The 23,484-nt window shown below is 34.8% G+C and overlaps 3 protein-coding genes across 3 annotated transcripts; 2 read left to right on the top strand and 1 right to left on the bottom strand.

The window, feature by feature from the left end:
- The first annotated feature begins 538 nt into the window (after positions 1-538).
- Positions 539-3,699, top strand: LOC107015574 (ornithine carbamoyltransferase, chloroplastic). The gene is made up of 5 exons (XM_015215887.2): positions 539-808; positions 1,822-2,156; positions 2,676-2,807; positions 2,897-3,172; positions 3,418-3,699. The coding sequence occupies exons 1-5, from the start codon at positions 610-612 to the stop codon at positions 3,598-3,600; spliced, it is 1,125 nt and encodes a 374-aa protein (XP_015071373.1). The 5' UTR covers positions 539-609; the 3' UTR covers positions 3,601-3,699.
- A 531-nt stretch (positions 3,700-4,230) lies between these two features.
- LOC107017861 (auxilin-like protein 1) lies at positions 4,231-11,147 on the bottom strand. Its single transcript, XM_015218140.2, has 7 exons — positions 10,684-11,147; positions 5,689-9,412; positions 5,515-5,604; positions 5,361-5,426; positions 5,189-5,278; positions 4,672-4,848; positions 4,231-4,565 (listed from the first exon to the last, which is right to left on the bottom strand). The coding sequence occupies exons 1-7, from the start codon at positions 11,034-11,036 to the stop codon at positions 4,530-4,532; spliced, it is 4,536 nt and encodes a 1,511-aa protein (XP_015073626.1). The 5' UTR covers positions 11,037-11,147; the 3' UTR covers positions 4,231-4,529.
- A 7,462-nt stretch (positions 11,148-18,609) lies between these two features.
- Positions 18,610-23,154, top strand: LOC107018056 (proteasome subunit alpha type-1-A-like). The gene is made up of 2 exons (XM_015218416.2): positions 18,610-19,071; positions 22,475-23,154. The coding sequence occupies exons 1-2, from the start codon at positions 18,721-18,723 to the stop codon at positions 22,946-22,948; spliced, it is 825 nt and encodes a 274-aa protein (XP_015073902.1). The 5' UTR covers positions 18,610-18,720; the 3' UTR covers positions 22,949-23,154.
- The last annotated feature ends 330 nt before the right edge of the window (positions 23,155-23,484 follow it).

Raw genomic sequence — 23,484 nt, 5'->3', positions numbered from 1 at the left:
CATTGTGTTTTAGTAGTGTTTATGGCAATTTTTTGATATTATAATTGAATTATTAATTGGGTGGAGTTTAGTTAGTAATGAGTGGGTAGTGAATTGATTTATAAATTATATTAATAAATTAAATTATAACCAATAGTTGAACGCTAAGTATTTTAAAAAATATTTAAAGAGCTTAATATTAAAACAATTAATTTATTGATTACGTTGATCTATTATTTTAAATTCAAACTTAGATAAGTTTATGCCCAAAACTGTACTATTTATTCTCCATTTATTATCTGTAACCAAAAATACTTTAATTTATTAATATATATATACCCCATCATCGTGGAAGTTTACTCACAGGGTGTTACCACGAAATATTGAGTTTTCTTTTTCTCTCTCTATTCTCATCTCTTTCACTTGAAAGTTCTTGTGTTCTTCATTCATCAAGTGTGTGTGCGTGAATTTGATTCTAACAAATATTTGATAAAATTATTCGAGACACGAAAAAATAATTAGCTAAAATAAAAGAAATTAAAGCTGACAAATGTAGACGTAAACTATGCTTGAGTAGGGTTTATTAACAAATCCACTGTACTGACCTTTACCATCTGAACTAGTTTAACCATGGCCGCCATTTTCTCTCACTTAACTTCCCTCCGATCACCCGATGCCGTTTCATTCTCCTCTCTCTCAAGCTCTGGCATTCAGTCGTCGCGCTTTTCAGGCGTATTTGCACCTTTTCCGATCACTTTTCCGGCCACTAGTCAACGTGTCTCATGCCAGGCCACCTCTCCGGCAGCATCTCCTTCTTCGTCCGTCAATGGTAATGATTCGCTTCTTTTTCTCGATATTTCCTTTTCTGTTCGATTAATTTTGATTTGGCATTTGGATCGTGCTAGTTTTTAAGTGTGTAGTGTGTTGTAATTTGTAAACCTAGATTATTTGTTAAGTTAGCTTGATTTACTATTTAGTCTTGTGAATGTCGATTTATTTAGCTTATCATCAAGTCTGTTATACCATCCACCTTTTGTTTCTGATTATTTTGTCTTTGGATCTCTTGATTTCACACTTACCTTTACCTTCCATGTAATTCGAATTTCCGACTTATTAGTTAGAGTTGTCCAAAGGCCAATGACCATGCATGTGCTGTTTAGACTGGTAGCCATATTTGAGTCTTTAATTTTCCAGGAGTTGTATGCATGTTTCATGGTCATTTTTATTGCCTGCTGAGTTGCTAGTATTCTCAAGAGCTTTTATGTAAAAAATTGTTGAGGTCACAAGGCACAAAGTTAGAGAATCAAAAACTGTTTTTTGGGGTTAATTGTGATACCTTGTTGTACGGATAATTGAGAACACTTTACAAGTGTTTGCAGTTGAAATAAGAATCCTTAGTGTATGTATACATTTTCACATCATCTAATTATAACGAAATTCTCCTGGTATATCAAAAACAAGGTAGAGAATGATAATACTTTTGCTTGTTGCCAGTAAATTCCTGAAAGCTCGTGGCACACGGTTTCAGGAATTTACTGGCAACAAGCAAAAGTATTATCATTCTCTACCTTGTTTTTGATATACCAGGAGAATTTCGTTATAATTAGATGATGTGAAAATGTATACATACACTAAGGATTCTTATTTCAACTGCAAACACTAGCCCAGAGATCACAAGCTTGTGTTTCTAGCCCAGAGATCACAAGCTTCTATATTAAAAGTTTCCAAACCCGTGAGGACAATAATACTGTGTCTTCTAGTTTTTCAGATGATGGATCAACCCATGTTTCATTCAAAAATGGCTTAAGAAGATATTTCTGATGTGTCTTATTTTAATTCCAGTAAATGCTAGTCAGAAGGACTTTTTGCACATCACTGATTTTGACAAATCAACTCTTTTGAACATCTTGGATCGAGCCAAAGAGGTCAAAGAACTTATAAAATCAGGGGAGAGGACATATCTCCCATTTAAAGGTAAAACTATGGCGATGATCTTTGCTAAGCCATCCATGAGGACACGGGTTTCCTTTGAGACAGGGTTTTACTTGCTTGGTGGGCATGCTATATACCTGGGACCAGATGACATTCAGATGGGTAAACGGGAAGAAACTCGTGATATTGCTCGTGTTCTGTCTCGCTATAATGATATCATTATGGCCCGAGTTTTTGCTCATCAGGTACGCTGGTGAGTTTTCTGTTTTTCTTCCTGGTACATGGTGAGTTTCCTATTTTGGTTTCTTCCTGGTGTACTTCAGTGAAGCACTGCTAACACTCTTGTTTGTGCTAGTTGTCCAGTCGACGCTTCTGTTTTCTCTGTTAAAATCCTCTCTTCATAGCATTGTCCCTTCTAAGTATTTGGTTGCCCCTTTTAATAAGTTGGAACAAGAGTTTTTGATCTTTCTGTTGGAGCTGAATTGTGGATCCATCTTTTATCTAATATATTAGTATTACCTGTAAATAACAGTTGAATGATATGCTACCTTCCTCAAAAAAAAAAAACAGTTGAATGATGTTGCCTTTCCCTAAAAGCTAATTGTGCTATGGTTATTCACTCGTAAATATTCCTCAGGGTTTTGCACAAGTTGAGATATTGAACTGAGTAATTGATAGGGGAGGATTGGACATTTCTAAGCCTGTTCTTTCATACCAACTGCAATATAATAATTTTATCTATCGTTTTTTTGTTGCTGCTGCAGGACATTCTAGATCTTGCTAAATATGCAACTGTACCGGTGATTAACGGCCTTACAGACTACAACCATCCTTGCCAAATTATGGCAGATGCCCTCACAATAATTGAACATGTTGGTCAGCTGGAAGGAACTAAGGTTAGCTCTTTCAGGCAACTTTTGGTGATATTACAATTTCTGTTCTGGTGACATGATCTTTGTAATTCAATGTTGACTGCAAATTTCAGGTTGTCTATATTGGAGATGGAAATAACATAGTGCATTCTTGGTTGCTACTTGCTTCAGTAATTCCTTTCCACTTTGTCTGTGCTTGTCCAAAAGGTTTTGAACCTGATGAAGAAACAGTTAAGAAAGCACAAGATGCTGGAATCAGCAAAATCGAGATAACTAATGATCCAAAGGAAGCAATTAGAGGAGCTGATGTTGTATATTCTGATGTCTGGGCGAGTATGGGACAAAAAGAAGAAGCTGCACAGCGTCGTCAGGTGTTTCAAGGATTCCAGGTTGGAGTGTGATAAATTTCTAAGCTCTATCTAGTCTATTCGACTTGTGCATGTAGTACAAGACACCTATTCATATATACATATAATTGCTTGCCAGGAAAGCAGGCAAAACCAGTAGTATAGGAGGCTACTCCCAGAAATGCCCCTCGATGTTGATGCTTTTATGAATACCCATCTAAAAGTTTTGCTGTGCTTGAATTCCTTTCTAGCTAGTATTTCCCTAACATGTTATTATTTATCAATAGGTTGACGAAGAACTCATGAAAATAGCTGGACGGAAGGCTTATTTTATGCACTGTCTGCCTGCAGAAAGGGGAGTTGAAGTCACTAATGGCGTGGTTGAAGCACCAAACTCAATTGTATTTCCCCAAGCTGAAAACCGGATGCATGCACAAAATGCAATCATGCTTCATGTAATGGGCTTGTAATTGCATTGTCTGTTCTAATACTGAGATTGTTCCTAGACACAGTATTTTGTTTGGTACATTATGTCTGTTTATAGAACTCCAGCGATCTCTTTATGCTCATATTGGTCTTCGTCATTTAGACGTTAATCCTATAAATAAATGTCTCCAACTCTCTATAGGGTATAGATTAGTTACAATCTCCACTTGATCGTAACAATCCAAAGGCCCTAGAAGATCTTTTCTCTTGTTTCAGAAGTGGAGCTTGCTGCTATTGTGTGGACAAGGGTGAAAATTCAATTTCCTAGCTAGGTTTGAAACGGAAGCAGAACTACAGCTCGACTTGGATGAAATCTAGCAATAGCTCTAGGGTATGTACGCAGGAGATACACACTCAGCGCACTATGTACTCAAGGATAGTCAGGGGATGTGCACTTGGCTCGATTAGGATTCCATCTTTATTCAGCACATGGCCTTGCTTCCTTTGTCTCACCGATGAGCAGTGAACTTGTTAACTGACTCGCTGGGAGCCGGAGCTCTTGTAGCCACTAACGGCTCATAGGCTTCCTCTTCCTCATCCCAAAAGGCAAAAGGGAGCAGAGGATGTGAGGATAGGATATGATCACCTGAGTGATACGAAGGCAACAACCAAAGTTTTAAAAATCCTATTTCAGTTAAAAGCATTTCATACCAAAGTTTTAGATGTCAAGCTACACAGCATCTCTAGTGAACCAGGTTTCACCTAGTCAACACATACATCTAAGGCGTTATCTACGCCTAATTTTCCTTGCATTTCAACATTTTGTAAACAACTCTACCCTGAGTTTGCAAACTGATGAGCTACTATTTATGTCTAAGATTAGACTGCCAATAATTCAATGTATCTACAAAACAAATTTCATTTTCCATCTTGAAAAGCTGATGACCAACATTAGGACAGTGCAAACATTGCATCACCTCTCTTCCGAGTTGAACCTGTTCCATGCGGCCTTTGGTTCACAAAAAGGAAAATAATGAGATTCAATTACATAAAATAGAAAAGAAAAAAAAACAAGCAACAGCACAAATCAGAACATGCCGTTATAGAAACATTACCTTGAGAAGATCAAAAACCTTTTCACAAATATATTTTTGCTGAATGCTCGCTCCTCTTTGCTGCAACTTATCAGGGTGAACATACAGGGTTGCTTTACGGTAAGCTTTCTTCACAGCAGCAGTAGTAATAATTTCAGTCAGCGATATAGGTTGCCAACCACTGTTGGTTCCAAGGATCTACATTCGCAAAAAAAATGCACAATTAGAGACAACGGATGTTATATATGTGAACAGGGCAAAAGATTAAATCAAGGTCAGTGCAATGAACTTCAGAAATAAAATGCCTAGGAGAACTTGGAAGGGATTCATTCACATGTTCTAAACTTTTGTTACTGCAATTATATTTCTGAGGAAAAAAGCCACCCCAACTTTTAGTTTCTTGAAGGATCAATCAATATATATTTTCCTAATGAAAGAGAGGTAGCATCTTGAGATTCTTGCTTCCCTTCAGTCTACATTTATAGTAACAGACAAGGGGCAAAATACTTGGGCAAGCACTAATCGGATGGATACATACATATTGCAGAGTCGAAAGCAGTGCCCGTAGGTTCCCTTCCTTCCCGCTGGCCCATCTTTTAATATCAAAATCAAGAGTTTCTGCTAGTCTCTGAAATTTAAACACACGTATAAGCAAAGCACAACTAACATGTTAACATCACAAACACCATAATCATATCAAGAAAATTTACATTTCTCTCCATTTGCTCTTTCTGAGCCAGAAGATCGCGCTGATTCTTCTCCTCAAGGGCTTTTGCCTGAAAAGATCAGTAGAAGTTAAAAATGAACATGCTTGAACAATGTTCAGGAACTAGTATCCTACAAATAGAATTTAGATACACATACTGCTCGTTCCATTATCCTCTGGTGCCTCTCCAACCTTGCTTTGCGCCTCTGAGCTGATTCACTATTACTTCCATCAGATTTCTCCAAATCCTGCATTTAATGAGTAGACCATTCCTCTATATGTCACAATAAATCCACTGGAGAAAAGCAGGAAATAAAGTGAATGATACTCACAGAAGAAGAAAGGCTTTGCTTCAATTTATTCTCTCTGGTTCTACTAGCAGATCTTTCAACACCGTCTCTATCTACTTGAGACCTTAATTCAGCTATGTTTTTTTGTGATAAAGCTTTCTCTAAAGCACGTTCACGGGCTTCTGCAGTTGCCCTCTCCACAGCAGCTCGTTCTGCTTTACGCTTGGCTTCAATGGAAGATTTCTCTTTTGATACCTTGATACTTGCAGAAGCCTTCTCTTGCTTTTCCCGTGCCTCAGCCATTACTCTTTGCTTAACTTCAGCAGTTACTCTCTCCACAGCAGCTCGTTCTGCCCTTTCACAGACTTCAGCATAAGCTCTCTCACGAGCCTCACGAATTGCTCTTTCCACCACTTTTCTGTCTTTTTCCCTTTCCCTTTGCTGTCTCATGTCTACCTCAGTTTTTCTACCATTATTTCTGTCCACTTCTTTTGTTAACGACTCTTTGGTATCCTCTTCTACAACAACTTTTTCGCCAAGATTTTTAGCTTCCTCATACTGTTCTGCTTTTAACTCTTCATCATTGCCCAGTGGTTCACGATCACCTGGTAAAGAAGACCATTCCAACTCTTCTGAGTTCTCAACAGACTTATTTACTTGCTGAGCTGCTTCAATATCATTGTTTTTCTCAACCTGGTCACCACTACCATCCACCTTGATTGTTTCCTCATTCTCTACATGATTAGGGACCCAAGAGTCATCCCCTTCATCAGGATCTGAGGATTCTTCTGGTTCCTTACCAGTCTCATCGCGTTTCTGTTCAAGGTTTCTGTCAATAAATGTGGTCTTCCTTTGTTCTTCGGAAGGGTGGATCTCAGGTACAAAATGTGATTCATTATCACTGACATTCTCTGGAATGACATTGGAGAAGCTCTTTGTCTCAAACAACACTCTTTCACTTGGAAGATTATCCGCAGTGTTCATGCAAGTGGAACCTCGGCTCACTTCCTTGGCATCCTCAGATGAGGAGTCATAAGTATCTTGCACCATGCTCTCAGAGGCATCCCCTTCACTAGCATTTTGAAGATCACTAGCAGTTTCCATTATCTCCCTCTCCCTAGAATTGGATGACTCTTCACTTGCTCCATACTTCTCACACTCAGCATGCTCATTGATGGCTTCAGAAACTCCTTGTATCCCTTCAGAATCAGCTGCCTGCTGACTGATTCCAAGGTCACCATTTTCTAGTTGATATTCGCAAGCTTCTTGTATCTCACTTGAACAAGTACTGCCATCGTGATCAGGCTCAGAAATAGTTCTCATCGAATTTTGTTTATCAGCAACACTTGGAGCCACACTTGTCTCCTGATCACCCTCACTCTTATCAGATGTTTCCACCAGCTCCCTATCAATTTCGTCAACCTTCTGACTTGCTTCAGTCTTTCTATTCTGTGTGACTTTATCAGCTTGGTTCTCTATTTCTTCAGTTGCTTCGTACTGACAAGGTTCTATGGATATATTCTGAGGTACCACCCTCTGAGATCCTTCAAGATTTCTCTCACTCTCTTCCCCTTCACAAGAGTAACTCGTTTTGCTTTCACTCGGCTCACACTCATGAATCCCATATGATATTCCAGTGTCCTGTCCCCCTTGGAAATCTTCATGTTTACTGTCAATGCCTTCTTTCTTGAAGCCATGTTGGGGCTTCTCATCATTTTCCACCCATAGAGAGGCTTCCTTATCCACAATGCCAGTTTCTTCTTCATCGGAGTTCCTTCTCAATCTACTTTTGTTTTCTTCCATCTCAACTTTTTCTAGCTTCTTCGATGCTATTCTGCTTTCCAGGTCTTCATGGTTCAGAGTCTCATTTTCTAGAGGTATCTTTTGGTTGTTATGTAAGTTATCATACTCCATCTCTTGGAACTCAATTTTCTCCTCAGTAAGCGGTGCCGGAGAATTCTGCAAGTTCTTGAAACTCCATTGTTCAACAAATGTCGACTCCAGATTGTTCTTCATATTTTCAGAGTTCTTCGACTCAGCAGAAAAATTTACCTTCATATTTTCAGACTTCTTCAACTCAGCAGAACAATTTCCCTTCTCCTTAGCAACACAATAGTCTTTGGTCATTTCAGAAATTACATATTCCTCAGAATCATGCATCAGAGCTGAATTGTAAGTATCCTTGTATTCCTCAGGAGCTTCTGCCTTTCCAAGGATGTTTGGTGTTGGCTTTATGTTCCCCATTGATTTGGTATAATCAGGTGCTTCGCCAAGCTCTTTTGTCTTGTTACTAGGATTCATCTCCTTCGGTTTGTATATATGTCTGTTATTCTCCACAGATGGTTGGGAGTGATTACTGCTGTCAACCTGTTGAGATGCCAAGGTTTGAGTATTCTCTTTTCTACTGCTTACCACCTCCGGAGACCAAGTTCCTGCTACATCTCTGTGAGATACTTCAACATTTCTAGCAACTCTTTGCTGTTCTTTAAGATTGAAGCATGAAGCCAAAACAGCATTGCTTGATGGAATTTCCCGACAAACCTCAGTAAATGGAGGCAATCCACTACCTAATTTTCCCTGCAACTCTATAGTATTTTCCCTGTTACTTCTTGTATTGCACTCAACCCTATTATCCTTGGATTTTAAGCTACCTTTAGGCCTTCGTTTCAGAGAAGCTGGAACACCTTCACTTTTTCTCTCCATTAGCTCTTTGGCTAGCCTAATACTCTCTTGAGCTTTCTCTATGGCTTTTTTCAAAGTGGCAGCAGAAATAGCAGCTGCCGAATTTGCATCAAGTTCCTCATCAGAGGAAGGTGGTGAAGTATCATTGACACGACTACCCCTTCCAGATGCACCAAATTTGGAATCAGGACCATTAATTTTTGATTGATAAGGTTGGCCCTTGATGTCATTAGCCACGGGGATCGAACCTGATGCCGCTTCAGTGGAACTTGATCTCTTGTCAAATTCATCACGTGCACTAAAAAACTTATCACTGAACACATCCCAACTAGATCCACTTTTAACCTTCACTTCACCAATTGGATTCAGTTTCTTAGGGACGTGCGAATTCTCCTTCCTATCATGTCCATTAAATAATTCCCCACTAAAGCTCCTGTCATGATGAACATCTGAACTTAAATTCTTGGGGACATGCAAGTCCCCACTCCTATCAGGTCCTTCTCTAACTATTTCTCCACCAAAGTGCCTGTTGTGATGTCCATCTGAACTTTGATTCCTTGGGACATGCAAATCCTCATTCCTAGCAAGCCTTTCTTTAAATATTTCCCCACTATAGCTCCGATTGCGATGTACATCTGAAGTTTGTAACTTTGGGACATGCAAATCCCTGTTCCTAGCATGTCCTTCTTTAAATATTTCCCCACTAAAGCTCCTGTTGCGATGTACTCCATCTGAACTCTGTATCTTTGGGACATGCAAATCCCCCTTCCTATCACGTCCTTTAAAGATTTCCCCACTAAAACTCCTTTGGCGAAGTACATCACCTGTTAAAAAGGGTGCTTGTTGACGGGATTCAGTCTTTGGTACATGAGAACTTTCATCTATAAAATGCGTAAAACCAGGGACAGCATGCAGTTCAGCAATCTGCGTCATGCCATTTAACCCATCTCTGCTTCGTTGGCTGGTCTTATGATAAGATAGGTTAAAATGTTTTGGCCCATCCAAAGATTGATTAACTGCATCACATGAGGACTCTTTTTGCCTTCCACTTGGACTAAATTGATCGGATCCTTCCGAAGCAGTCCTAAATGCAACAAAAGCAGGAATATAAGGGAACCATCATAACTTATATTGAATCAAAAGCAACAGTACACATGGTGTCGTCAAAGACAAACTGGGAAAATCTGGGAAATGCCACAGAAAATAAAAGCAATCAAATTAATTGTAAATTAATACAGAAGGTTGTCGTTTCCACCCGCGAGAAAACAGATCAACCGAGGTCAACACACACAGTAAATGTCCACCAATGCACATGGTGTCGTCAAAGACAAACTGGGAAAATCTGGGAAATGATGCAGAAAATAAAAGCAATCAAGGGAATTGCAAATTAATACGGAAGGTTCTCGTTTTCCACACGTGAGAAAACAGACCAACCAAGGTCAATGCACACAGTAAATGTCCATTGAATTCCAAACCACAGAGCATGTCTAAGTGCTTATACTTAAAAGGACTAGAGACGTGCAATTAAACATCAGAACACGACAAACTTATATTAAAACCTTTCATTACAAAGGATAAGAGCAGGATTAACATTTTGTAAACCAACAGAACTTAACCAATTAAAAAAGCAAAAGGATATCAGATTACTAGATAAGCTACAGAGGACGACATGTTTCACAACGAGCAACAAACGAGAATTTATGGGAGATTCTTTTTTACTAAAAAGGTTTACATAAGAATATTCCATACCAGAAATATTTGAATGCTTCAACCAATGATACATGTTCGTATATAAAAAGTCTACTTTACCAGTTCCCTAGCAGAGCAAAAATCATATAAATCTCACCTAAGGTAGAGAAACAGAAAAAGGACTTGTTAAGCACAATAAGAATATAAAAACTGAAGCAAAACCCAAATTTTAGAACAGATATAAAACGGCGCCATATGAACTTCATACAATTGAGCTTTTCCTTTTCCTTTTTTCCTATTTCTTTTCTGTATATCAACCAAAGTTACAGCTATAAAGATTTCAGAGATTGTTCGTATGGAGAAGCAATCGGAAGTGTTTTACGCAGATAAATGCCGAGAAACAAACAGATGATCAGCTAAACAGATAGAGAAAAACAAGCAAGTTAACACATAGCAAAATTCAAAACCAGTTGATAAATGAAAAAGTAAAAAAGCGAGTAGCAATCATGAAAATGAACAGCGAGAAAACCCCACAAAACGAAACTCGTAACCGATTCAAACTGATACAGGACACATCAAGCTTAGCTCCATCACTTACAGAAATCTCCATTTTCTCTTCAAATAAAAAGCAAAAATTAAAAAAAAAATCATAAAAAATGAACTCACCTAGATTTAGCAGAAGAACGTTTCCCTCGTTTCCCTCTAGAAAACAACTCCTCATAACGCACAGCCATATCTTCCCGAGATAAACCACCAAAAATGTTGGAATAATCCAGTTTATCGGAGCTCCGTCCATCATCGGAAACCGCAGCATCATCTATACCAGAAAGATCAAGCACCGGAATCGAAGAATCACGAGAACCACCAAAAATCTCGGAGTAATCCGGAGCACCGGAAGGTAAAACCGGAGCTCCAAACTTCGCTTGTGTACCTGTTAAAACGCCGTCGTACGGATGCTGTTTAGCAGAAAATGATAAGCCATTGGCGTTAGAAAGCTTCCTTCTGTGTAAAGGCTCCATTGAAGTACACAGAAAGAAGAAATGAACTAGGGTTGGTTATTTCAGGAGGATTTTTTATGTAAATTTTTTTTTTTTTTCGCTTCGGTGATATTTGTCTGAAGAATGAAAGAGAAGAAGAAATAAAAATAAAATTGTGACAGAATAATTACAAAATGTGTTTTTTGAAGGGTCAATTTGTAATTTTTTATTTATTTTAACTCTATTTGTTGCTGTACGGTATACTTGTTTCCAAGTATCCAACTTGGATTGATCAACTCGTTCGGTGATTATTTTAGTATTAGTACTCCGTCTTAATTTATGTGAAAATAATTTAATAAATTAATTTTTAATATATTTTTTTAATTATTGTGATTTATAAAAAAAATTATATAATTTACTGATATATAAGTTTTTTAATTTTCATGTGAAAATTTCTGATCAAATTTAAACTATTTAACTCTCAAAAATAGCAAGTGACACATAAATTGAAAGTAAGAGAATTACTTTTTTCTTTGTATTCCTTTATTCATTTATATGCTATTTTGGTAAAATAATATTTACTATATATTTCGTATGATAGAATAGTCGAGATCTCTACGTTCTTAAACAGATACTGGATTAGAGTCAATGTGAATGGAAAAAATCTTGTTAAGAGTATTGTTTTAAAAAATAGCTTTGTAATTGCGGAGCCACCTTATAGTAAGGGGGTTCATCTGAACCCCTGAAGGCGGAAAATTTTATGATTTATACACAGTTAAAACAATTTTGTACGTATATATATATATAATAGATATCGAATCTCCTTTGACTATTTCGTAAGAATTACTTTTACGAAATTTTTACTTCACTACTATTTTATAACGTATGAATTTCAATATTAAACTTTAACACAAATATCATATAATCGAATGAAATTTGTTTTTTAAAAAATGAAATAAACTAGTTGCATCCTTGTAGAAGCCAGCTTTTCATAGTCACAAGAGTGAGGACCAAAAGAAACGACGTAAATGTTTTAACGTTTTCTTGTACTTTTTATAAAAAGAGCAATAATCACTTCCATATTATTTGGCCATTTTCCAAAAGTTATTAAATTATGAACAATTGGTTTGAATTTCATTTTTTATTTTTCAATAATCATCTTGAATTACTTGTAACATACCACATATTGATAATTTCACTTACAATATAATATATTCAATAGATGTTAGTTTTATGATATAAGAAAAAAAGAATTGGATAGACTTTGACTCGAAAGTAGGACAATAATTTGAAGTATAATAATAAAGAAAAAAATATGACAATGAAATGACAACGTACAAAACAAATAATTTTTTGAATGCCAAACAATTTGGAATCAAAATACTTGGATTATTTCCTCTTACAGAAATATAGTATTGAACTTAAATTAACATAACAAAAGTTATTTTTCCTTTAGTTTAATTTTTCAAATAATGTCCCAAATTATAATGTGACGTTAACGCACCATTAACAACATAAATGTTTTTTTTTTCTTTGATTGACTATGACTTAAAGCTTATTTTAAAAAGAAGTGTTGCACTTCACTTTCACAAATATGAAATTTATTTATTAGTTTCTGAAATTAATTAGTAGGCATAAAATGGGGCCTCTCTTCTCCCATGATGAAGAAAAAATGATTAATTGTATTTGTAGCACGTGTGAGCTCGTAAAAAAAATATCAATTTCGTATTTTATTTTTCGAAAGTTAATTTAAGTGATTTTTAAAGTTAACATATTAAAATTATATCACTTAATTCCAGAGTTGTTGGGATTAAGGGAAATAAAAATATTATTATAAATGAGTAACAATAAAGAGTGAACAAAAATGAGTCCGTGAAATGCTTTATATCAATATGAAATTTTTTATCAAAAATTTAACTTTAATTAAATTTTACTATAAATATCGAGTACCTGACTAGAAAAAATAATAAAAAGGAAAAAGCATAGTCGTTTCCTCATAGAGATTCTCATGACAATTATTCCATATTCAAAGATTTAATCATACAAAGTGTGGCCCCTCCCCCACATGAAATTATGAATTTGAGGATACCATATTTGGGTATAAGCTCCCATTATGGAGACACTAATTGAGAGCATCGATAATGGTAAAATCATTTTATAATTTACTCCTTTATATAATTTTTAATTTCATTCATGATCTAACGACTATTTTTTTATAGAAAAAATCACATTAAAATATCGAGTAATTTAAAGTTGTGTATAAGAATTTTATTATTTTAGTATTTAGAATGAACTAGTAGTTTTAAGAACTTAAGATAATGAATAAAATAATTTAAGATTAAACTATGATAATAAAAAAAAGCTATTTTTCTGATCAATATTTTAGTTGATATGTATAAATTGACATTTTAAATAATCGAGAAGAAGATGAAGTCGGAGGGGAACAATATAAAGGACATTTGAGATGTAGAGTATACGTAATTACTACCTCTAAAAGGAAAACCCTAATTAAGAATATTTGAAATGTAATAAAATATAGGTATTTACTACCTATAAACGGAAAACCCTAATTAAAGAATATTTGAGATGTAATAAAATATAGGTATTTACTACCTATAAACGGAAAACCCTAATTATTTTTTTCTTTTGTATGGAGAATGAGATTATGCATGCACGCATCATGCATGAATCTCAATTATCTTTTTCTCTCACTTCAAGCGAAAGTGAATTGAATCAACAACAAATAATATGTAAACAACTTTATTGTTAACGTTTTATTATATCTTCAGTACTTATAAAAGATCAAGTCGACATAATTGCGATACAAAAATACAAAGAAAACATGTATTATATATGTTAAACCTCAGAAAAGTTCCATTTAAATGCAAATAAATTGACAAAAGTTGTGCTAACGGATTTTATTTTCACTTATAAAAGATCAGGTCAACATAACTGCAATGCAAAAATACAAAGAGAACGTATACATATGTTAAACCTAAGAAAAGTTCCACTTAAATGCGAATAAATCGACAAAATCACTTAAATACGAATAAATTGATAAACTTAGTTGCGCTTCGGATCTTATATATCCTTTTTTTTTTCTTAAAAAAAAGAGCTAACAAAGTTGAACAAGTAGAAACATAAATCATACGTGACATAATATATGTAAGACAAGTAGACACATGAATCTTATGTGACATAATATATGCAAAACACCACGTAGGGCACAAATTGTCATGTAGGATGTCACATAGGATACATGTGTCTATTTTGTTCAACGTTATTCAAATTTAAGTGTTTGTCTGTATATATTCAAAGTTAAAAGGACATAAATATAAAATAAAACAAAATTAGAGGGTATATTTATAAATCATGCCAAATAAATATAAATAATTGTGGTAATGTATGTGAAATTATGTAAATCTTAATTTTATTAATTGAAGTTCTCATTTGTCAAATACTAGTGTAAAAGCAATAAATTTGAACCTTCTATCTAATTAAAAGTGTTGAATAAACCTTAATGAATAGTCACTCATTTATTTTGACGGTCAAATATATCTTTGAAAAAGTGTATTCATTGGTAGGGTCTATTTAATATTACATATTTACTCATATAATACATGATTCAAAGCTTTATTGTTATGAAGTTATGATGAGTATTTCTCTTTTCACTTTATAATAAATAATAAGGACCTACAAACTAATGGCGTTGTTGGCATCATCTACCTATTTTTTAATTAAAAAAAAATATACTATAATTTTGTTGCATCGATGATCGCATTCTTTTTCAAAGTTTTAAACTTTTAAATCCTTTAATTTAGACTTCTTCATTTTTTTAATTTTTAAAAGTTTCAAACATAAACAAGTGGCTACTAAAGGTTCAATTCAAAATCTATTGTTTTAACACAATAATGTCTTTTCTTATGGCATTATTAGGATATTAATACATAATAAAAAGGAGATTTTTCAAATGGACCATTTTGCTCATATTGTTATCATGATGACATTATTTTATATACGTCCAAATAAATTAACTTTTACCAGTCACTATAATGATTTTTTCCTCTTATTTACTATTATATATTTTTTTTCTCATATGCTATTACAAAATATGAAGCCAAAAATTAAGTGTTTTTCTTTTCAAAGTCAATGGTCTTTGTCTAATGGTGCGTTTGGTACGAAGAGGAATTTTATTTTATTCTGGCATAGCAACGTAACCGTTGCATTTAATGAATTTATCATCAAAGTACATGGTTCTAATTAATTAGGAATATTTGTTTAGTGATATTTAATTAATGACTATAGTTAATTACTGTTAAATAGTTCTTCCATTTTATATTGATTGAATTTTTGAGGCATTTTATATTTTTCAATTAACTTAATTGTTCGATTTTCATACTATTTTTAGAATGTTATTTCAATTTATCCTTCATTTGAATTTTTAATGTGATGACTTTAATAAATTTGATAACAATTAATAAGAGTAAAAATGAAAAATTATGTTCAATTTTATGTTGAATGTCTTTTCTTTAAAGGTGTGAAACACCTCAAAAATTTAATTAAATATGGAATGGAGGGAGTATGTATTTTTAGCGACAGTTAACCCTTTTTATAAATGTCACTAAAAGTTATAACGACATTGATTTCAATGATAATTAATTGATACCGATATAAATTTAGCACTGTTTGCTAATGTGTATATTTATTATCATTAAAACTTATTTTTGTCATAATCTCTCCAAACCTATAATTAAACATGAGCTTGAAAATAATATTTTGTATACGTATATATCATCCGCAATAGAGACAATCAACTTTGTCATTATTTGAGATGTGAATCCATTTTTTACTTCAAATTCGTGTAAATAAGTTTTTCTCTCTCTTTATAATAGGGTCTTCGAGTAAGTTTGTATGTATTTTTCTTTATATGAAACACTTGTTACTTCTAACTCTCACATATATCGAGTAACTCTATTCAACATGATTAAATGAACATATATTTACGATTGTAACGATGCTATGTTAATTCATGTTTGGCACATGATAAGATTATTATTACTCCAAGTAATTTCACCATTCAAAATTCAAATTTACCACATCTTGACCAACCATAGAAACACACAATATAATAAAAATAAAAGATGATGATGGGATATATGTATCTTTTATCTTGTCTATACATATAGAAGTCTTGGGTAAAAATGATTAAAGTGCTACCAAATTGTCTGATGAAGACTGAAGAGAATCTTTATGAAAAGGTGAAGCAAATATATATATACACACTGTATTAGTAAGAAAGAATATATGAAGAAGATCTAAAAGATAAGTAGATCCTAAACTCATCAATAGGCTACTTTTACTTTCACTTATCTTTTTTATTTCTTTATATTTATTTATAAATTAAAATATAATAATTGTTAGTGTTCTTTAATTTGAAGAAGATCCCTCAAGAATATGCACATGCAATTCTACAGCAAATCATGTCTTTGATCTATATATGGCTTTATCATCAGTCCATGGGACACATTAAAAAAAAACTTTCATTTGTTTGTTGCTGGAACAACCATATAACTAGTTGTTGTGGATACCTGTTAAATGAGTGGATTGAATTAAATTTGGATATACTAAAATATACTGAATGAATAAATGATATCGTCGTATGCGTAAGTGTGATTTTTCAACGAAAGTTGAATACTCTGAGCTATATGTGGCTACGTTACTAGTTGTGTTGTCTTAAACTTGGATGAATCGTGCTTCCATGAGTTGATTTTTAATGTGACGACATCCTTCTATTTATTTATGTGTTCAAATTCTTCATGTATTTTGATGTATTCATATACGCATCTAAAGGAATATGATAAAAGTGTGAACATCTCATACAAATTCTTTAAAACACACTAAAAAGTATATTTGTTTAAGAGAGACTTTCGCATATATACACTAAAAAATAATCTAATTACGCTTTATATCTATAGTTTGCTAATTACGATTTGTAGCAATATGTTATAGGGAGGAGAGAGGTGAGCGAGATTGGGAGTAGGAAGAATGAGGCGAGCGATATTAAGAGAGAAAGAGAGAGGAGTGCGAGAGAGGACAATAATTTGTATAATCCGCATCTCGTTTGTATAGCTCGGGGGTATGTTTGTACAATTCACGTGTTTTTGTATAATTGAGTAATATAAAGTCGGGAATCATACAAATATGGTGAAACTCGAAATAACGAATTGATACAAACATAAACATATTAAGTCATACAAATTAGATCATACAAATTACATTATGTAATTTATATTATACAAAATCCAGAAACTACACATTGACGCAAACTTTAAAAAAGTTATACACAAAAAGATTGAATGTATATGATGACAAAACAGAAAAACCAAAGAAAATCATCATCATATACAAATACAAACAAAGAATCGTTAGTTGGGAATTGTACAAATATGGCAAGTTATACAAACGTGACTTGTTATACAACTCGAAGTCAACATACACAATTATTGATTAATGCTAGTCGCAAGTGATAATTATAGCAACCTATAACTATGATAAGTAATTAACTAGTATAAGTTTGCTTAACCGCATAATTTTTTCCGTTTTTTAATATACTAGTATCAAAACCTTACACATACATTATATATTCACAAGCTTTATTCAATACAATCATAATAGATCATGTTGGAATTTCATTCCATTAAAGTCAAGTTGCATAAATACAAGTAATCTAACTATCCAAGTACTACGACATGAAATGTCATTTGGTTCTCGTACAAATCTTGTAAGACAACTCATTGTCGACTTCAAAATTTACTCAGTTTCCACTTGGACCAAACAATTCTAGCTGGTCTCAAAACATATAGGACAATACTCCAATAATTTTTACTTGATGTCCTAGCCTTTTCAAGTTGATGTTTCACAATTGTACCTAATTTTTGAAAAAGTTCTCTATTTATTTGTGCTTGTTTTGAATTGTCTTAATTAGTTCAAAAGACTTAAAAAAACATATGTTGTTTGACTTTATTGAGCATGTTTGATGAAGAAAACAGAATTAATCGCACAACATTGTATTCAAAATATCTCCTTAAAGCAATTCACACCAACGCATCTATATGAACTTTCAATATCTAATAGGACATGCAACGAAAGTAATTGTGTTACACCTACAATGTCAAAGAGTTTGATAAGAGCACTCTGATAAAAAAAAAAATCATAAATAAGGATTATCAATCTTTTTATAAGTAAAGAGCTATCTAGATAAAGATAATTGTCAGGTTAGGTTAGTATAGTCGAAGAGAAGCTTGCTTACACCTCTGACCCCGAAACTCAGAATTTCGATTTACAACCTATTTATACAAAACATAGTCAAATGAAGTCAAAACTTAAACAATAGCACGAAAATAGTCCTTTTTGTGCAAAATCAACAAATAAATCTCAAATCATTAATAAGAACTTGGATTTGGATCTAGTCAATTTCTAGACTACCAATATTCAGGCCCAACCATGATAACTATAATTGGGCCTAATCATAATAAAGGCCCATATTGTTGGCCCATGAAGATGGCGGCCCAATAAACCCATTTCATTCTGCCTTGAAGAAAAAGAAAAGGTTGCTCAAAAGCTTTCACTCTTCAAACTCCATTAAAGGGAAGAGAAGCATAGAGCAGAGTTTGTGATTGCATTTCCGCAAAACGGCTTTTTTGATCGATAATACTTCGTAGACACAATGTTTAGAAACCAGTACGATACCGATGTGACGACATGGTCGCCGGCGGGAAGGTTATTTCAGGTGGAGTATGCAATGGAGGCAGTGAAGCAAGGTTCGGCGGCGATAGGTTTGAGATCGAAGACGCATGTGATTCTGGCGTCTGTTAACAAGGCTAATTCGGAGCTGTCTTCTCACCAGAAGAAGATCTTCAAAGTTGATGACCACATCGGAGTTGCAATCGCTGGACTTACTGCTGACGGCCGTGTACTTTCTCGTTATATGCGTACTGAGTGTATTAACTATAGTTACTCTTATGAGTCGCCGTTACCTGTCGGGCGTCTTGTTGTTCAGCTTGCTGATAAAGCTCAGGTCTTTCGCTCAAACCCTAAATTGTTTTCGTTCTCTGCTTAGTGTGGTTTACTATTCGCTGATTAGCTGAATCTTTTTTGTGATCGATGAAATAGAGGGTTAGGGTTTTACTTTGGATTGAGAAATCCCACTTTTAACTTGGTGGAAGGTCCTGGACTTTTTTCCACAAATGCTAGTTATCCTGCCATTAGTTTCTCACTTGTTTATTCCTAGTCACTTCTAAACCACTGTTTATTCCTAGTCACTTCTAAACCACAACAAATAAGCACCAAATCTAGGGAAGTTTGGGGTTTTGGGACAGGGTGGGTGTCTATTGCAAAGTAATTCCTTTGTTGCTTCATTTCCTCCTATTGCCATTTAGTCTATGAGTCACAAGTTCAATGCTGTTAACATCATGAAACAGGTGTTTTTGGATACTTTATGTTCCTCTTTTAGGTAAACTTGTGTACTACTCTATAGGTATATTTAGTGATGGAGTTGGAACTTATAAGAAGATTGCAATGTTTAAGTTATAATATCATTGTGGATGAGGTATCCATCAGTGTTTTGGTCCAAGGAGAAAAAACACGCTAGAGTTTGCTGCCTTAGTTCACAAAATCAGTCGGTTGCCTATATGCTAGATGTCCATTTCTTCCACCTGAGGTAGCACTACCCTAGATTCCTTCAAACTCCACAAAGCCTTGAGTTATTTTTATAATACTGCTGAAATGGTGGAAATTTTTTTCAGCAAATGGCTAAGAGACAGCTGGGGAATAGCCTCAACACCTTTATTGCCCTTTTGTGCAGTCCTTGTAAAATGCCTGCTCACTTTACACTCGTCAAATATCCATTAGATCAATTTGAAACCCGGGTGAAAAAAGTTGCATATTTAAGATTTAGCAGAGAATCATCAAGTTCAAATTATGATTTTCTGCACTTTTAGTGCATGCAAATGCTGTAATCAGTGTGAACATATCCCATAAGAATTTATCTTTTTCTAAAGAAGTAAGAAGTGTTATATATCGTACTCTATGTTTTGTTTGAATACGAGTGGGGCCACTCGACACGAGTGCAGATCTAGAAGTCACACTCATCATCACCTAAGATTCAACCGATGAATGTATAATACGACAAACTCACTTTGTTTCACTTTATACAAGATATATGATTGGGTGTTGAGTTTAAGAAAGAAAAGAAGACTTTTACAACTTGTGGTCTTAAACATGTCATGATATTTGTGTGGTTATAAGACTTTTGATACATTGTCTTAAAAGTGTCATAACATTTGTGTGGGCCTGTGGCTATAAAGACTTGTCGCTAAGGGTACAATGGGACATTCGAGTTTGATTGTTTCCAAACTTAGAGTGGTAACATTCTTTTGGAATGGACTTATAAGCAGTAGTGCCATTCTTTTTTAAAATGAGGGAGTATCTAAGTATATGTTTCGGCAATTAGTTGACGTTATTTAAATAAAGCTGGTATAATTTAATTTTATGTAAATACTTAGGTATTTGGTACTCAATGTGAATACATATGACATAAACCCATAATCAACCAAATACTCGATCAACCTGTATTTTTTAGCTTTAGATTTAGTGAAAGAAACCCAAGTTAGGTTGACCAAATCCGGTGTGAATGTTCGGTTGACATGGATGCCGCAACATAGATCATAATCAAATTGCAGCAACGATTGCCCAATAATTCCTCCCTTCCACTTTACAAATGAGGTGCTTTAATTTGTTTTTTTGAGAAAGGTAACATTTACTTCTATATCCACAGGTATACTAAATCAAAGTGTAGTTCCCCACCAAAAATTTATACTTACATCAGCCCTAATATCTTCTAGTTACAGCCAGTCAATAACATTAAAAACATCTTAAGAATTTTCTATTACTACTTGCTTACACCAAAAATAATAAAGACCTAGGCAATTTATCTTTATCTTCTGAATATTGATGTTCTTTCCTTCAAAACATCTTTGATTCCTTTCATTCCAAATTGTCCACCAGATGCATGTTGGGACAATCCTCCAGCTCTCCTCTTTTCCTGCATTTCCATCACTACTTTGACATTGCCCCTTTAGAAATTTCAAGTTAAACATTCCTATTATTTGGAGTAAAATTGGGTATAAATTCACTGGATTTTCATGTCAGATATCAATATATGATGTTTTGGTATCCCGTGGAATTAGTCGAGGTGCGTGAAAGCTGGCCCGGACACCACGATCATAAAAAAAGTGATGTTTAGGAAATTAGATGCTATCTAGCAAGGTGATCATGGTATTAAATGAGGTGTTCCTATAGATAGTTTACCAGTAATAGTTAATGCTGCTGTTTAAGCTTTAAATAGTGCCACCACTCTAAATCTTTTCATAACAAAGCATAAGCGTATTCACTCTATTTTAATTGTGTGCCTAGTGTATGGTTCCTGACCGGTCTTATCGCAAACTATAGCATATTTTGCAGCTGTTTTATTTTGACAGCAATTTCTCATATATCTGACATTCTGAAATTTCACTTAGCTCCTTAAACTGCAGAAATCTCCCATTGAGGTAGAGAAAAATATAAACATGCGCCCGGTAAAGAAAAGCCAAGTATTAAGGCCAGTCCATGGTATAGTCGGCCAATTTTGTGGTGATACATTTTTAGGTTTAAGGGCATAAGAGTGTCCTGATTTTGTCACTGTTGAAACGCAACGTAAATTTAGGGACATTCTTCCGTTTAAGTCATTGAAGACTTGCCTTGATATGTAGACCCGGAATTGTGATGTTGTTTCTGCTTTAATGATTTGGATATAGTTACATCAGGTTAACTCAACCAAGGTCTTACTAGTGTAATTTTTATTTAGTTCAATAGCTCATATAAAAAGGTTCTGAAAGAGGACTCTTCGAGTTCTTCCCAAGGAAGCATATGGTTTATTTGGATAAGCAGGCTGAACCTTTTACTTCTGCACAATCCGTTGTGTGCTTGTTGATAGGTTGCATTAACTGTGTGGTGGCTGATATCAGACTCTTCTCATAATTTCTTTTTCTTTTTTGGAACTGGTAACGTTTGTATTTCAAGTAGTACTTAGTACTGAAAAACCATATTTACAAAAGCAGAAAAGGAAGTAATACAAATAGAAAAATCAACAAAGTTGTTTTAGTTCTTCACTTGGGGATGTGTTTGACAGTGAACCAGGATACCTCCAAATGACACATATCGAGCCTTGGTCATGGTGCAAAAGTATAGAAAGAATAAAAATCTTTTGGGTTTGTTGTCGTGTATTGGTGGATATTGAGCTGCATGCATTTCCCCCTCCATTTCTCAGGATGATTTGTTAATGCAACAAATGTTTATATTGGTATATGAGGCTAACTGTCTGATTCAGAAGTTGATGCCTATGTTTGCGCTTTATATCATCTTAACATTTGCTTTTGTGGCAGGTTTGCACTCAACGATCCTGGAAACGGCCTTATGGTGTTGGCTTGCTTGTTGGTGGACTGGATGAGTCTGGTGCTCACCTTTATTACAATTGTCCTAGTGGTAACTACTTTGAGTATCAAGCTTTTGCCATTGGATCTCGGTCACAAGCTGCAAAAACCTACTTGGAACGTAAGTTTGAGAGTTTCATGGATTCTTCACGCGAAAGCCTGCTTAAGGATGCTCTCTTTGCGCTGAGAGAAACTCTGCAAGGGGAAAAGCTAGCAAGCTCCAATTGCACGGTCGCTGTGGTAGGAGTAGGAGAGACTTTCCATACACTGGACAAGGAAACCATACAAGCATTGATCAATGAATTTGAGATAGCTGGAGAAGATGCTCCTGCCGAAGTCCCGGAGGAGGCTGCAACTGATGAACCAGCAGCACCTGAAGAAGGTGCTGCCCCTGCTGATCAAGGAGCTGCCCCAATGGATATTTGATAATGTTATGTCTTCCTTTTGGCCTCACTTCTTTCATATTCAGAGATTTCTTCTTAGAATGTTGAGATTTTGTGTGGCACAATGGGTTATATTTTCTGCTTGGATGTTTTATTATGCAATCATGCTTTACTTTGGTCCAAACATCTTTAAAACTCATGCTTCTGAAGTTGAACTAAAAACAGCTTTAAGTGACTTTGTTGAGTTGATCTCTCTCTCTCTCTCTCCCTCTCCCTCTCCACCCTTCCCACCCCCTGCCTCGACCCCGCTGTGTCTTTCGTTGTTAAGGCTTCAGTTATAGCTCCATAAGCAGCTGACCAAAAGAATAGGTTACTCATTTGGGCAAGAATAGGGAGGACAGTTGCTTATAGTAATGGTTGGGAGTACACTAAATATTTGATTAGAATTGTCGTTTAAAACTATACAACTTAGAGGTTATTTGCCGATGCTTGATTCATATTAACATTTTTCCCAGCAAAAGTAGAAGTTTATATGACGTATCCGGTGCATTGATATATAAATGAGTTTAATGCTAGTTG

This window comes from Solanum pennellii, chromosome 4 (genome assembly GCF_001406875.1).
Source record: "Solanum pennellii chromosome 4, SPENNV200".
Classification (NCBI taxonomy): Eukaryota; Viridiplantae; Streptophyta; class Magnoliopsida; order Solanales; family Solanaceae; genus Solanum; species Solanum pennellii.
Note: the sequence above shows the minus strand (reverse complement) of the source record. Positions and strands in the feature narration are given on the sequence as shown.